We start from the raw sequence: 17,278 nt of genomic DNA, 5'->3' as shown, positions 1-17,278 counted from the left end.
TACTCAATTCTTAATTATATATTTTTTAGAATATAATGAACAAAATGAAAACCTCAGTGAAAAGCAGGAAAGCGTCACTAAAGAGAAAAGAAAATATCATAATGTCTTCTCAAAAGAAGAAACCATGCTTCAATCAGATCAAAGAAGGTAGGCAAGAAGATTTGAGATTGTTTGCTGAAAAATAATTTAATTGTCCTTGTAATCTTATTCACTTATGGTTTTGATTTAACTCATTTTTGTAGACTTTGATTTTAAATGTTTATTGAAGGACATTGCAATTACAGGTATGCGTCGCTTAACGTCCACAATACGTTATGTGAAATCGGACGTTATGTGATTTGGACGTTGTGCGAACGCCATATTATATACTTAGCAAACCTATATGGAGTGCTGTAGTGTACTGGTCCCCAACCTTCGGGCCGCGGACCGATACATTGCCGCGAAGAATGCAGTGGTGCAGCCGTAGTTGGAATGCACCCAGCACATCTTTAAGAAAAAAAGCCGAAATAAACAAGCTAATTAATTGGGTGCCGCCCAGCACGTAAATGTCGGCCCAGATCAGAGGCGACGCGCGTTCCGACTACTGCTGCACCACTGCATTCTTTGTGGCAATGTATCGGTCTGCGGCCCGGAGGTTGGCGACCGCTTCTGTAGTGTACCTGTATTGACTAAATAGCCAAGAACTTACACTAAAACTGTATACTGTACACTATAATACATATGTACACTATAATTTTTTATTTCATTTTAACCTTTTTAATTTTATTCACTTTTTAAACTTTTATGTAAACACTTTCTTAGCCTATATCAACACAATTTATCAAAGATGATTCAGGATCATCCATATCACTGTTCTCAACTTCCTCATTGTGTTCCACTGGAAGAGTTTCAGGTCGAATAACCTGCGTTTGGAAGCCATGATGCACTTTACGGTAATATTTTCAAAAGAAAATTAAACAGAGAGGTAACGCTACTGCACTCAAGAGACGCACAATACACAAGGTTGGTTACGTCCGCTACGTCATGTTCTCCGATCGGGACTACAGATGTATATGCGATTGGACGTTGTCCAAATGGACATTAAGCGGCGCACACCTGTATTATTGTCATATTCCAAGGAGTTCTGAGAGCTACAGGGAGGTAGTCACACCTAGGCTGTCGGAAGCAGGTCGTTGGGTGACAGTCAGAGGGGGGAAAGCGAAGGTGAGCAGACAGGTAGTGCAGAGCACCCCTGTAGCCATTCCCCTGAATAATAAGTTTACTGTCCTGGATACTGTTGGCGGGGACGACCGACCAGGTGTGAGCCACTGTGGCAGGGCCTCCGGCACTGAGTCTGACTCTGTGGTGCAGAAGGGTGGGACGGAGAAGAGGAGAGTTGTCATCATTGGAGACTCTATAGTCAGGGGAGCAGACAGGAGATTTTGTGGACGTGAGAAGGTCACCTGCATGGTTTGTTGCCTCCCGGGTGCCAGGGTCAGGGATGTCTCTGACCAGGTGCACGACATCCTGGTACGAGAGGGAAAGCAACCAGAAGTCGTGATACATGTTGAGATCAACAACATAGGCAGGAAGAGGGATGAGGTCCTGAAGTGTGAGTTTCGGGAATTAGGCAGAAGGCTGAAGAACAGGACCTCAAGGGTGGCGTTCTCAGGATTGCTGCCAGTGCTACGTGACAGAGATGGTAAGAATTGGAGGAGATGGCAGTTGAATGCGTGGCTGAGGAGTTGATGCAGGGAGCAGGGTTTTCGATTTTTAGATCATTGGGATCTCTTCTGGGGAAGGTGGGACCTGTACAAATTGGATGGGTTGCACCGGAACTCGAGGGGGAGCAATATCCTTGCAGGTAGGTTTGCTAGCATGGTTCGGGAGGGTTTAAACTAATTTGTGAGGGGGATGGGACCCAGAGCGATAGAGCAGTGAAAGAAGTGCATGGAGTAAAGCCAGATCTAACATACAGAGAGGCTTTGAGGAAAGCGAAGCAGAATAAACGATGTAAAGACAGTAAGGTATAAGGGCTGAAATGTGTGTACCTCAATGCAAGAAGCATCAGGAACAAAGGTGATGAACTGAGAGCTTGGATACATATATGGAATTATGATGTAGTGGCCATTACCGAGACTTGGCTGGCACCAGGGCAGGAATGGATTCTCAATATTCCTGGATTTCAGTGCTTTAAAAGGGATAGAGAGGGCGGAAAAAGGGGAGGAGGGGTGGCATTACTGGTCAGGGATACTATTACAGCTACAGAAAGGGTGGGTAATGTAGCAGGATCCTCTTTTGAGTCAGTATGGGTGGAAGTCAGGAACAGGAAGGGAGCAGTTACTCTATTGGGGGTATTCTATAGGCCCCCTGGTAGCAGCAGAGATACAGAGGAGCAGATTGGGAGGCAGATTTTGGAAAGGTGCAAAAATAACAGGGTTGTTATCATGGGTGACTTTAACTTCCCTAATATTGATTGGCATCTGATTAGTTCCAAGGGTTTAGATGGGGCAGAATTTGTTAAGTGTGTCCAGGACGGATTCCTGTCACAGTATGTGGACAGGCCGACCAGGGGGAATGCCATACTAGATCTAGTACTAGGTAATGAACCGGGTCAGGTCACAGATCTCTCAGTGGGTGAGCATCTGGGGGACAGTGACCACCGCTCCCTGGCCTTTAGCATTATCATGGAAAAGGATAGAATCAGGGAGGACAGGAACATTTTTAATTGGGGAAAGGCAGATTATGAGGCTATAAGGCTAGAACTTGCGGGTGTGAATTGGGATGATGTTTTTGCAGGGAAATGTACTGTGGACATGTGGTCGAAGTTTAGAGATCTCTTGCGGGATGTAAGGGATAAATTTGTCCCGGTGAGGAAGATAAAGAATGGTAGGGTGAAGGAACCATGGGTGACAAGTGAGGTGGAAAATCTAGTCAGGTGAAAGAAGGCAGCATACATGAGGTTTAGGAAGCAAGGATCAGATGGGCCTATTGAGGAATATAGGGAAGCAAGAAAGGAGCTTAAGAAGGGGCTGAGGAGAGCAAGAAGGGAGCATGAGAAGGCCTTGGTGAGTAGGGTAAAGGAAAACCCCAAGGCATTCTTCAATTATGTGAAGAAAAAAAGGATGACAGGAGTGAAGGTAGGACCGATTAGAGATAAAGGTGGGAAGATGTGCCTGGAGGCTGTGGAAGTGAACGAGGGCCTCAATGCATACTTCTCTTCAGTATTCACCAACGAGAGGGAATTTGCTGATGGTGAGGACAATATGAGTGAGGTTGATGTTCTGGAGCTTGTTGATATTAAGGGACAGGAGGTGTTGGAGTTGTTAAAATATATTAGGACAGATAAGTCCCTGGGGCCTGATGGAATATTCCCCAGGCTGCTCCATGAGGCGAGGGAAGAGATTGCTGAGCCTCTGGCTAGGATCTTTATGTCCTCGTTGTCCATGGGAATGGTACTGGAGGATTGGAGGGAGGCGAATGTTGTCCCCTTGTTCAAAAAAGGAAGTAGAGATAGTCTGGGTAATTATAGACCAGTGAGCCTTGCGTCTGTGGTGGGAAAGCTGTTGGAAAAAATTCTTAGAGATAGGATCTGTAGGCATTTAGAGAATCATGGTCTGATCAGGGACAGTCAGCGTGGCTTTGTGAAGGGCAGATCGTGTCTAACAAGCCTGATAGAGTTCTTTGAGGAGGTGACCAGGCATATAGATGAGGGTAGTGCAGTGGATGTGACCTATATGGATTTTAGTAAGGCATTTGACAAGGTTCCACATGGTAGGCTTATTCCGAAAGTTAGAAGGCATGGGATCCAGGGAAGTTTGGCCAGGTGGATTCAGAATTGGCTTGCCTACAGAAGACAGAGGGTGGTGGTGGAGGGAGTACATTCAGATTGGAGGATTGTGACTAGTGGTGTCCCACAAGGATCTGTTCTGGGACCTCTACTTTTCGTGATTTTTATTAACGACCTGGATGTGGGGGTAGAAGGGTGGGTTGGCAAGTTTGCAGACGATACAAAGGTTGGTGGTGTTGTAGATAGTGTAGAGGATTGTCAAAGATTGCAGAGAGACATTGATAGGATGCAGAAGTGGGCTGAGAAGTGGCAGATGGAGTTCAACCCAGAGAAGTGTGAGGTGGTACACTTTGGAAGGACAAACTCCAAGGCAGAGTACAAAGTAAATGGCAGGATACTTGGTAGTGTGGAGGAGCAGAAGGATCTCGGGGTACATGTCCACAGATCCCTGAAAGTTGCCTCACAGGTGGATAGGGTAGTCAAGAAAGCTTATGGGGTGTTAGCTTCCATAAGTCGAGGGATGGAGTTTAAGAGTCGCGATGTAATGATACAGCTCTATAAAACTCTGGTTAGGCCACACTTGGAGTACTGTGTCGAGTTCTGGTCACCTCACTATAGGAAGGATGTGGAAGCATTGGAAAGGGTACAGAGGAGATTTACCAGGATGCTGCCTGGTTTAGAAAGTATGCATTATGATCAGAGATTAAGTGAGCTAGGGCTTTACTCTTTGGAGAGAAGGAGGATGAGAGGAGACATGATAGAGGTGTACAAGATAATAAGAGGAATAGATAGAGTGGATAGCCAGCGCCTCTTCCCCAGGGCACCACTGCTTAATACAAGAGGACATGGCTTTAAGGTAAGGGGTGGGAAGTTCAAGGGGGATATTAGAGGAAGGTTTTTTACTCAGAGAGTGGTTGGTGCGTGGAATGCACTGCCTGAGTCAGTGGTGGAGGCAGATACACTAGTGAAGTTTAAGAGACTACTAGACAGGTATATGGAGGAATTTAAGGTGGGGGCTTATATGGGAGGCAGGGTTTGAGGGTTGGCACAACATTGTGGGCCAAAAGGCCTGTACTGTGCTGTACTATTCTATGTTCTATGTTCTAATTGTACTGTTTTTGCTAGCTATGTCCATTATGGCCGGAATGGTAGAGTTGAGGTTAACTTATCGCTTTTCAGCACCAGCTTTCACCAATCGGGATACAATTCCCACTGTTGCCTGTAAGGAATTTGTACATTCTGCACATGACCATATGAGTTTCCTTTGGGTGCTCCAGTTTCTTCTACATTCCAAAGATATATGGTTAGGGTAAGTAAATTGTGGGCATGCTATGTTGGTACCAGAAACATGGCTATACTTGTGGGCTGCCCAGCACAATCCTCACTGATTTAATTTGACACAGAAGGCGATGTCATTTTATATTTGAATATTTTGATATACTTCTGACAACTAAAGGTAGCCTTTATCTTTAATCTTCTTTTCATGAACTCATTAGATTAGATTCATTGGCAGGTCTTGTAGATCAACTTTGTTTCTAGCAGAGCTGTTTCCAACTGTATTGAAGTGATATTTGTAACTATGGTATTTTCAGAATGAACCAATGAGAGGATTTTTTTTTAACCTATATCCATTTGTTACAGTAAGGGTCTTTGGTGGTATTATTACAGGACTCTCAGGTGCCTATTGTAGGTGGTCCAGGGTTATAGACAATAGGTGCAGGAGTAGGCCATTCGGCCCTTCGAGCCAGCACCGCCATTCACTGTGATCATGGCTGATCATCCACAATCAGTATCCAGTTCCTGCCTTATCCCCATAACCTTTGATTCTGCTATCTTTAAGAGCTCTATCCATCTCTTTTTTGAAAGCATCCAGAGACTTGGCCTCCTCAGCCTTCTGGGGTAGAGCATTCCATACATCCACCACTCTCTGGGTGAAAAAGTTTTTCCTCCACTCCGTTCTAAATGGCCTACCCCTAATTCTTGAACTGTGGCCTCTGGTTCTGGACTCACCCATCAGCGGGAACATGCTTCCTGCCTCCAGCGTGTCCAATCCCTTAATAATCTTATATGTTTCAATAAGATCCCCTCTCAGCCTTCTAAATTCCAGTGTATACAAGCCCAGTCACTCCAATCTTTCAACATATGACATTCCCGCCATCCTGGGAATTAACCTTGTGAACCTACGCTGCACTCCCTCAATAGCAAGAATGTCCTTCCTCAAATTTGGAGACCAAAACTGCACACAGTACTCCAGGTGTGGTCTCACCAGGGCCCTGTACAGCTGCAGAAGGACCTCTTTGCTCTTATACTCAATTCCCCTTGTTATGAAGGCCATCATGCAATTAGCTTTCTTCACTGCCTGCTTTACTTGCATGCTTGCTTTCAGTGACTGATGTACAAGAACACCTAGATCTCGTTGTTCTTCCCCTTTTCCTAACTTGACTCCATTTAGATAATCTGCCTTCCCGTTCTTACCACCAAAGTGGATAACCTCACATTTATCCACATTAAACTGCATCTGCCATGCATCTGCCCACTCACCCAGCCTGTCCAAGTCACTCTGCATTCTCGTAACATCTTCCTCACATTTCACACTGCCACCCAGCTTTGTGTCATCGGCAAATTTGCTAAAGTTACTTTTAATTCCCTCATCTAAATCATTAATATATATTGTAAACAGCTGCGGTCCCAGCACTGAACCCTGTGGTACCCCACTGGTCACCGCCTGCCATTCCGAAAGGGACCCGTTAATCGCTACTCTTTGTTTTCTGTCAGCCAGCCAATTTTCAATCCATGTCAGTACTCTGCCCCCAATACTATGTGCCCTGATTTTGCCCACTAATCTCCTATGTGGGACTTTATCAAAGGCTTTCTGAAAGTCCAGGTACACTACATCCACTGGCTCTCCCTTGTCCATTTTCATAGTTACATCCTCAAAAAATTCCAGAAGATTAGTCAAGCACGATTTCCCCTTCGTAAATCCATGCTGACTCGGACCGATCCTGTTACTGCTATCCAGATGTGCCGTAATTTCATCTTTTATAATTGACTCCAGCATCTTTCCCACCACCGACGTCAGGCTAACCGGTCTATAATTCCCAGTTTTCCTTCTTCCTCCCTTCTTGAAGAGAGGGACAACATTAGGTTGTGGACAACATTATGGGTTCATCTCCATACGGTAACGTTGGAAGGATGACTGCTCTGTAAAGCAAAAGTTTTATCTGGATCTGTAGGTCACATTCTTCAAAGTCACTTTTCCTTAATCTTGCAGCTCCTTGAGTCTATCAACATGATAAAGTTTCCCCTGGAATCATTTTGACAAATTTCCTTTACACCTTTAAAGCCTTTACATTGTATCTTGTCCAGTGACATCAGCGCTGGACTCCGGAACGGAGGTTCCCGGGTTTGAATCCAGTCGGGCCGCTCCCAAGAACGCTTTACATCCGTGCCGGGTTGAGTGTTGAGTTTGCAACTCGACCCCGTAAAATAAAGAAAAATACTGTGAAATGCCTGTGCGAGGAGTGGCGCTCCACACAGCCTTCCGATCCGCGCCTTGTAAGGCATGAAAATACCTGACGCTGGCCTCAGACCTGATTCGACGACGTCATCATCATCATCGTCATCGTCGTCATCATCATCATCATCATCATCATCATCATTGTCCAGAGTGGACAAAATGTTCCCATTTTGACGATTGGATTTGTAAAACCAAATTTGGAGGTGCATAATGTTGAACTTGGGTGGAGAGTTACATAGAATACTGCTTACTGAATGGCCCATGTTTACTAGTCACTAAAGTTAATAGCTTGTTAAAGAAATCCAACCTTAAGCTGCTTGATAAACTAGTCAAGACTTGCTTGTTTGAGAGTCATTAGCTTCACATTGGATATTAATGTACTCTGTCTTCTTGTTACATATTTCTCCTCACTGGGGGAGGTGGTGGGAAGGCAGTTGTGGAATTGCCTTGCAGAGGCGTGGATGGAATTATAAGCAGTATCCCTATGTTTGAATGTGTATCTCAGTCCGAATATCTCCTGACTATAGTATTATATTTATTCACTGCATGTAACATTGGTATTTGTAGGTTTCAACACTGTCTACTTGCTAATTTGCTTTGTTGTTACTCTTATTTTTGCAGAGTTTCCAAAGGAAAATGATTATCATTCTTTTAAGGATCCTGGTGAGATTTACTCCATTAGGGAAAAACTACTGTCCTGGTATGACAAAAGCAAAAGGGAGTTACCTTGGAGGACAGTGGTAAGATCAAAAGATCCATATTCTCTCGCCTTACCCTCTCCACCATACTTAAATTGTTTGAAGATTAAGTAAAGATTTGTGACTCCATAAGTGTTTAATTTGATTAATGTACTATTTTCCTCCTAGGCTATGACAGAATCCAATTTGAACAAAAGGGCTTATGCAGGTATTGTGAAGTCTGTTAATGTTTTTAGTCCTTCCCTTTGCACGTGTTCTTTATTTTTAAATCACCTTTCCCGGATCAGGAAGACAGGCTGGTGACATTTGGAGATTATTTCTCTAACAGGATCAAGAGAGAGTGGTTATCTGACTTCTGATCATACTCAAGTGAGTTTTGATCAAATCTTTGTCATGAAACTAACTCCACACTCCTATATTGATGCAAGGTAATATTTCTATGTCTAAACAAACTCATAGTCAGATGCTGAGGTAACTAATTTTTTATGGCTCCCCTCATTGTTATCTTTATAATTTTTGCCTTGTTCTTTTCCTATAAAGGTAAGAGAGGTTTGGTTAGTTATTATTCCTTGTCCATTGAATTTAACAATTAATTCTTATTTTAACCAGCAGCAAGTCCGCTTTCTGGTTTCCACTCCTCCAAATCTTCCACCATAAATACTGAAATGTTTACCTTGTAGTTCGTTATGCATTTTCTCCCTTTGCTTATGTTACCCAGGCACTGCCAGAGCTATTTTGGTTGCCAAAAAAAATGTTATAATTTCTTAATCATTGGAGCTTTTGATTTTTCTCTTTTTATGGAAAAGGAAAGGCATACTGTCAGCACCTCTTTTAATAACGGTGCTGAGATCATCTGAAATCATAGGCGTCAGTGGGTTTTCCTCTTGTCATCACCAGTTTCTAATTAATTGATTGCTGTTTTTAGTTCACTTTACGGTGTTTGATGGAAGTACCAGGATATTAGAAGGCAAATTAGATAAACTGTGTTATTTTTATTGTCTGACAGACCCTTTTTCCTTTAAATAAAAATGTTTTATATTGTTCTTCACCTTGTGCTTCTTCACAGTTTGGGTATCTGAGATAATGTTGCAGCAAACACAAGTTGCCACTGTGATTAACTACTATAACAAATGGATGCAGGTAAAAAAAAGTGCTTTTAATTGGCTTCATTCTGAAGGTAGTATAGTTACTGCAGGCGGTACAAGATTCACATCCTGCTACTGTTTTTAATTTCAGAGGTGGTCAAACCTGCAGGACCTGTCTAAAGCCACTCTTGAGGTAAAAGACATGTGAGTCACACTTTGTACTAATTTCCGTAAAACCTCTGAAAATCATTAATACTTCTGATTTTTTTTCATTTTAGTATTTTATTGACCATATGCTACAATTTGACTTGTTTAGAATGCTTCTTTAATTTGGTGAGCTTCACTAATGTAGACTGATGTTGTTTGTGTACCACTTCAATGCAATGAAGCCTGGACTTACCCTGTAGTGAAATGCCACAACTGTTTTTGAGTTTTCGCCTCACTCCAGAAATTCAATTGAACACTTCTATGTGCAATTTGCTTGCTAGGTAAGCCTCACATAATATCACTTCTCATACAAAGAGAGGCCAGAAAAATTAGTCTTATCACTGGACACTTGAATGGATGCACAGGATTTGATAATGTTACTCTGGCTTAGACTTACTAAGATTAGATTAGATTATGAGGACACTCAGTCCTCGTTTATTGTCATTTAGAAATGCATGCATTAAAAAAATGATGCAATGTTCCTCCAGAATGATATCACAAGAAAACACAGGACAAACCAAGACTAAAACTGACAAAACCACATAATTATAACATATAGTTACAACAGTGCAAAGCAATACCATAATTTGATAAAGAGCAGACCATGGGCACCTTTAAAAAAAAGTCTCAAAGTCCCGATAGACTCATCATCTTACGCAGGCGGCAGAAGGGAGAAACTCTCCCTGCCATGAACCTCCAAGCACCGCCAACTTGCCAATGCAGCACCATTGGAAGCACCCGACCATATTGGACTCTGAGTCCGTCCGAAAACTTCGAGCCTCCAACCAGCCCCTTCGACACAGCCTCTCTGAGCACCATCCTCTGCCGAGCGCTTCGACCCCTTATAATAATAATCCTAATTATTTACTATCTAGCCTTCTGGATTCCTCATCACCTTCACCCCCATGATCTGCAATCAGCCAGATACTAACCTCAATATTTCAATAACATAAACTCCATGATTGTGTCTCCATTCTACCACACCCGTTGCACACCCGAATTCACATATAGCAGTGATTTGCAGCCAGCTGAAATATTTTGGGCCCCCTCCCACTCCCCCCTCTCACACAGACTCAGCCTTGGGTGTTACTGACGTTTTCTATGGTGGTGTCTGACTGCTGAGCATGGGGTGTGCCTTTTATAGGAGTATTCTTGGTGGGTGTTCTAAAAGGAATGTAGAATTTCAGTACTCTACAGCATTTTATAGATTCTTTGTACAATACGTAGCTAGAAGTGCTTGACACAATGAATTGCGTTGCATTATTACACCTTCCTTGTTTACTTCTGGTTAACATGAAAGGCCAGTTCCTGAGGCTCCTGTTTTCTATAAAATTAAAGCTTCTATAGAAAGTAATTTGGCATAGCTTGCCCAAGCTGGACAATGGGTCCATTTGTTGTCTGGAGTTAGGTAGAGGATTTTGTTTTCAACCAAGTCACCTCAGATCATTAATACCTGTCAATCAGATGCCTTCTTGAAGAATGTTTATTCATTTATGGTCATTCATGGTCTTTTTCCTTGTGTGAGTAATCAACAGTGAACTACAGGTGGCTATTAGCTTACTTTGGTTAATATACACCACAGTCAGCTAATAGCCACCTGTAGTGACTGGTTCACTTGGTATGCTTCATTAAAAGGTAATTTAATTAAGGCTAGTGCATGGGTCTGCTTAGTAGCCATTTGTCAACAGATGTGTGTTTCTGGACAATCCACCCTATTAATTAACTGGTTCTTTCTGTACAGCCATACATCCATCAGCCAGGAAACCTTTTTAACTGTAACATTTAAAATAACTTGAAATGGAAATTTATTATGTAACTTGGTGTTTAGTTGGGAAATGACTATGGAAAGGATAATGTGGGTTGGGGGAAATCTGTTGTATGTCTGAAAATGGGCTTAATGCAGAGCAAAACATTTATGATCTTGTTTCTGATCCTTTTGGCACCATGGCTAGAAATTTGTCCCTCATCTTCCTGCAGGATTTTTGTTAATTCTGTAAATATTTCTCTGGTATAAAACATGTCCTAAATATTGCCAACAAAATTCATCTCTGGTATTTTTTCAACCCCTCCAGTCTTAAGTTTTTCTCTTACTCTCTCATAACTGCTTCCCCTGAATTGATGCCATTCAAAGGGACAGCAGCCAAACTAAATCTTTAACCCTCACTGAAATAATAAACGCAGGTTCACACGTGTGCCTACACTGTTTGCTCCATGGAAGTCAGGGTTACAAACTTTAAGGATCATTCCAGGCAATTGCTAATGAGTTTTGCTATCACTCAAGAATTCACTGCTCACTGCTGTGCATTAGCGATGTCACCCAAAGTCCAAAGGGAGAAGACTGTCCCAAAGCAATTTGCTTTGCAGGTTTCCACAAAGAATGAGCATTCGGTGCTTGTGTAGTATTACTTCTTACAGAGGGCCCCTGGCGTCATCTGTCAGAAGTGCAATGCCCAAAGACCATAAGATATAGGAGCAGAATTAGGCTAATTGGCCCATTGAATCTGCTCTGCCATTTCACCATGGCTGATCCATTTTTCCTCTCAGCCCCAATCTGCTGCCTTCCTCCCCCCCGCCACCCACATCCCTTCATGCCCTGACCAATCAAGAATCTACCAACTTCTGCCTTAAATATACATAAAGACTTGGCCTCCGCAGCTGCCCGTGGCAATGAATTCCACAGATTCACCACTGTCTGGCTAAAGAAGTTCCTCCTCGTCTCCATTCTAAAAGGATGCCCCTCTATTCTGAGGTTGTGTCTTTTGGTCTTAGCCTCTATCACCAGAGGAAACATTCTGTCCACATCCACTCTTTCAAGGTCTCTCACCATTCGATAGGTTTCAATGAGTTCACCCCTCATTCTTCTGAATTCCAGTAAATACAGGCCCAGAGCCTTCAAATGCTTTTCATATGACAAGCAATCCAATCCTGGAATCATTTTTGGGAACCTCCTTTGAACACTCTCCAATTTCAGCACATCCTTTCTAAGACAAGGGACAATACTCTTAGTGAGGTATCACCAGTGCTTTATAGAGTCTCAACATTACATCCTTGCTTTTGTACAGTATTCTAGTCCTCTTAAAATGAATGCTAACATCGCAATTGCCTTTCTCACCACAGACTCAAACTGCAAATTAACCTTTAGGGGACCTTGCACAAGGACTCCTGTCCCTTTGTGCCTCTGTTTTTTGTATTTCCTCTCCATTTAGAAAATAGTCAACCCTTTCATTTCTTCTACCAAAGTGCATGACCATACACATCCGGACACTGTTCCATGTTCTACTTTTTTGCCCATACTCCTAATCTGTCTAAGCCCTTCTGTAGCTTTATTTCCTCAAAACCACCTATCTTTGTATCGTCTGCAAACTTTGCAACAAAGCCATCAATTTTATCATCCAAATCATCGACGTATAACCCAACACATACCCTGTGGTCACCAGAAGCCAACCAGAAAAGGCTCCCTTTATTCCCACTCTTTGCTTCCTGCCAATGAGCTACTGCTTCATCCAAGCTCGAATCTTTCCTGTAATACCATGGGCTTGTAGCTTGTTAAGCAGCCTCATGTGTGGCACCTTGTCAAAGACCTTCTGAAAATCCAAGAACACAACATCTAACAGTTCTCCTTTGTCTGCCCTACTTGTTATTTCTTCGAAGAATTCCAGCAGATTTGTGAGGCAAGATTTTCCTTTGAGGAAATCATGCTGACTACAGCCTATTTTATCATGTGCCTCCAAGTACCCTGAGACCTCATGCTTAACAATTTACTCCAACATCTTCCCAACCACTGGGGTCAGACTAACTGGCCTAAAATTTTCTTTCTTCTGTCTCTCTCCCTTCTTGAAGAGTGGAGTGACATTATCAATTTTCCATTCTTCTGGAACCATTCCAGAACCTAGTGATTCTGCATCTTGTTAAAACCGTTTTGCACAGACTGTCAAGATCTGCCTGACCCTTTGGAAGAACACTTCCACACTCTTTCCTGCTATTGCAGCATTCATTAAGTTTTGGTGCTATGGAGTGATTGGAAGAGTACTATTGTACTTGTATATATTCTTTATAAGGGATGGCAGCAAAAAGTGCTACTGTAAAGTGCTGACAGTTGTGAGATCTTTCAGTGGATCAAAGGGCTAGCATGTGAGTGCTGCACAGGGAGCCCAGATAGTGCTGTTTTGCAAATAAAGATCCAAGTGCTAATGAAGCTTTATTAAACTGTGTTCATTTCACACACAGCACAGAGTTTTGGTCAATAAAATGCAGTAACCTAATTTTTGGACTCCAATTTTCATGCTAAGAAATGGAATGTGAACAGAGAAAATCTGTTGTAAAATAATCTTTTATTTTGAAACCTTGGAGTTTAATCCATCTCCAAATTTCCTCCTGCTTTTCAGAAATAACGCTGTACAATAATTTGTTCAATAAAGGTAGTAGGGATAGTCCGGGTAATTACAGACCAGTGAGCCTTACGTCTGTGGTGGGAAAGCTGTTGGAAAAGATTGTTAGAGATAGGATCTATGGCCATTTAGAGAATCGTGGTCTGATCAGGGATAGTCAGCATGGCTTTGTGAAGGGCAGATCGTGTCTTACAAGCCTGATAGAGTTCTTTGAGGAGGTGATCAGGCATATAGATGAGGGTAGTGTAGTGGACATGATCTACATGGATTTTAGTAAGGCATTTGACAAGGTTCCACACGGTAGGCTTATTCAGAAAGTCAGAAGGCATGGGATCCAGGGAATTTTGGCCAGGTGGATTCAGAATTGGCTTGCCTGCAGAAAGCAGAGGGTGGTGGTGGAGGGAGTACATTTGGATTGGACGGTTGTGACTAGTGGTGTCCCACAAGGATCTGTTCTGGGACCTCTACTTTTTGTGATTTTTATTAACGACCTGGATGTGGGGGTAGAAGGGTGGGTTGGCAAGTTTGCAGACGACACAAAGGTTGGTGGTGTTGTGGATGGTGTAGAGGATTGTCGAAGAGAGACATTGATAGGATGGAGAAGTGGGCTGAGAAGTGTCAGATGGAGTTCAATCCGGAGAAGTGTGAGGTGGTACACTTTGGAAGGACAAACTCCAAGGCAGAGTACAAAGTAAATGGCAGGATACTTGGTAGTGTGGAGGAGCAGAGGGATCTGGGGGTACATGTCCACAGATCCCTGAAAATTGCCTCACAGGTAGATAGGGTGGTTAAGAAAGCTTATGGGGTGTTAGCTTTCATAAGTCGTGGGATAGAGTTGCGAGGTAATGATGCAGCTCTATAAAACTCTGGTTAGGCCACACTTGGAGTACTGTGTCCAGTTCTGGTCGCCTCACTATAGGAAGGATGTGGAAGCATTGGAAAGGGTACAGAAGAGATTTACCAGGATACTGCCTGGTTTAGAGAGTATGTATTAAGATCAGAGATTAAGGGAGCTAGGGCTTTACTCTTTGGAGAGAAGGAGGATGAGAGGAGACATGACCGAGGTATACAAGATATTAGGAGGAATAGATAGAGTGGACAGTCAGTGCCTCTTCGCTTGGGCACCACTGCTCAGTACAAGAAGATATGGCTTTAAGGTAAGGGGTGGGAAGTTCAAGGGGGATATTAGAGGAAGGATTTTTACTCAGAGAGTGATTGGTGCGTGGAATGCACTGCCTGAGTCAGTCGTGGAATTTAAGAGACTACTAGACAGGTATATGGAGGAATTTAAGGTGGGGGGGTTATATGGGAGGCAGGGTTTGAGGGGTGGCACAACATTGTGGGCCGAAGGGCCTGTACAGTGCTTTACTATTCTATGTTCTGTGTTCTATAATGTGACTTTGAGATATCATCTGTAAAATTCAGATTGATCTTTCAAAATACTGAGAATTCTGGTTAATTGAGACACATGGGGACCACTGCATTTTGGCCCAATTACGTGGCTGCTCCAATTAGCCAAAATTTCATGGAACTAGTTAAAAAGTATAAAAAAGACAAACTACCATTTAACTGAGTAACAAATTAAGCGTTTGAATTAAATATAGAACAAATAAATCTAATCTAAATCTAAAAAAAATTAGAATACTATCAATACTACTATAAAACTGTGTATTAGTTCCTAATAGGTATCAATGGAGGAATTCATCATTCTTTTGATTGACTGTAAATGAACAAAATCAGTGCAGACACCTTGTGTAGATAATGGACTGCCTTCATACAATGCTTTTCATGATTGTGTCCTCCAAATCTTCATTTTCATTGTAACATTCAAGATGATTGTCGATTCTTCGTAGTTCCTAACTTGAAGTAGTGAAATCATTTCGTTTTCACTCCGTTGTTTCTGAATGCTTGAAACTGCAGTGAGCAAAACAGCTTTGAATTGTCTTACAGCTTTTTTCTAGCTAACTATCAGTGAGAAAAATCATTGCTTTTTGAACTCTAAACACATACAACTGACACTACTTAAAAACTGTTTGCTCTAAGCATGGTATAGTGTCTAACAGCCACACAACTAACACCAATTAGGAACTGTTCAGCAAGAGTCTCCTGTCCCAATTAAGCAGCATAGTGTTCCAAATAAAATGAAGGGAATCCCAGCTATTTTCTTGATTAGTTTTTGTTCTGTACAAGTTGCCCCAGATAAGCAGCTGCCCCAATTAACTGATAGTTCAACTAACTGCAATCCACTGTATTTACTCTGATGTTTTATAATGCATTATAGTAAATTGTTCCCTTAATGTTGTCTTGTAGGAAGTTAATGAAATGTGGTCTGGTCTTGGATATTACTCCCGGGGAAGAAGACTGCATGAAGGAGCACAAAAGGTAACCTTGCATTATTGCTGTGCTATAGCACAGTTGATATCTTTTCATCTGTGCTTTATTCTTAGTAAAAAATGGTAATTGAGCACAAGTAGATGTTATAAATGTATTAAAAAATAAGGAATTTTGCAGTCGCATGTACAGCTGAGTTCTGATGTAGGAAGTTTGTCAATAGTTCCCTGTGCAGTGAGCTTCAGATCAATAATTATCTGGTTGTAAAAACAAGGCATGTCATCACTAGGAAGTGGTGAAAATTAAAACTGCTCTTCTCCAGTTGGAGCACCACTGACTGGACCACTTTAGTACAGGGAATTGTGGAAATATCTAAGTGTTGTCTGTCCCATTCTTTGTAGCAATCCTTGGTACTTGTTTGCTAGAGGAAAGAAGTGTATTTGTAGATTTTTCTCAGAGCAATGGAACCTTTAAGTGCCATCCCTTCCTCATAGGTTTTGTCTGAGTTCAAAGGTGACATGCCAAAGAGTGCAGAAGAGCTGCAAAAGCTGCTGCCTGGGGTTGGGAGATACACAGCTGCTGCTATTGCCTCAATTGCATTTGGGCAGGTAAGGAAGCTAAGTGTGTTGCCAGACTCCAGTGTTTATTATAGTGTATTCTTTAAATATGCATCTCCTTGTTAATCGTTTAATTTTTTTGTATTTTAATTCAAATGTTAAAGTAAATTTGGTATCAAAGTACATAGGAGAATTGATTGATAAGGTTGTGGCCTAAGGTGGAAGGAGTCAATTTTAGAAAACCTAGCGCATTTATTTTTCAGCAGAGTCCCCTCCTACATTTACACACTTAGTCCAGCGGTCGTGGAGCATACGGATCTTGGATCTCCAGAAAGTGCCCACAGCAGGGGTGATTGATAAGTTCATGGCCTGAGGTGGAAGGAGATGAGTTATACAGCTCTCATTACATGCACGTGTAGTTCAACTCTTTGAGTGATTATGCAGAAAGTTTGAAGTTAATAACTCATCTCCTTCTACCTTAGGCCACAAACTTATCAATCACCCCTGATAAGTTATTAACTGATGAGTTGTTAACCTCAAACACCCATCTCCCTCAGATAATGCGGGTTCCAACAACCATGGACACTTTCAAAGCAATTGCGCAACCTCCAACTGCAACTCCAGGCTGGGTTTTCACGTGCTGCTATTGTGACTCCCGTCTCCCTCAGATCCCATCGTCAACTCCTGGGCCCTCAGAGGCTCTATCTTCCTCTCACCCCAACCCTC

The 17,278-nt window shown here is 42.4% G+C and overlaps 1 protein-coding gene across 2 annotated transcripts in view; it reads left to right on the top strand.

Moving 5' to 3' along the window:
- The window catches only part of mutyh (mutY DNA glycosylase), a 47,695-nt gene that overhangs the window by 5,377 nt on the left and 25,040 nt on the right, over positions 1-17,278 (top strand). For both annotated transcript variants that reach the window (XM_063064424.1, XM_063064425.1), the window contains exons 2-8: positions 30-147; positions 7,908-8,026; positions 8,153-8,192; positions 9,051-9,124; positions 9,221-9,262; positions 15,975-16,046; positions 16,490-16,603. In XM_063064424.1, the coding sequence (XP_062920494.1) occupies positions 36-147; positions 7,908-8,026; positions 8,153-8,192; positions 9,051-9,124; positions 9,221-9,262; positions 15,975-16,046; positions 16,490-16,603 (573 nt within the window). In that variant the 5' untranslated portion in view covers positions 30-35. The remainder of the gene's footprint in view (positions 1-29; positions 148-7,907; positions 8,027-8,152; positions 8,193-9,050; positions 9,125-9,220; positions 9,263-15,974; positions 16,047-16,489; positions 16,604-17,278) is intronic.

Source organism: Mobula hypostoma, chromosome 12 (assembly GCF_963921235.1).
Source record: "Mobula hypostoma chromosome 12, sMobHyp1.1, whole genome shotgun sequence".
NCBI classification, from domain to species: domain Eukaryota; kingdom Metazoa; phylum Chordata; class Chondrichthyes; order Myliobatiformes; family Myliobatidae; genus Mobula; species Mobula hypostoma.
The sequence above is the reverse complement of the archived record's forward strand: the minus strand, read 5'-3'. Positions and strand labels throughout refer to the sequence as shown.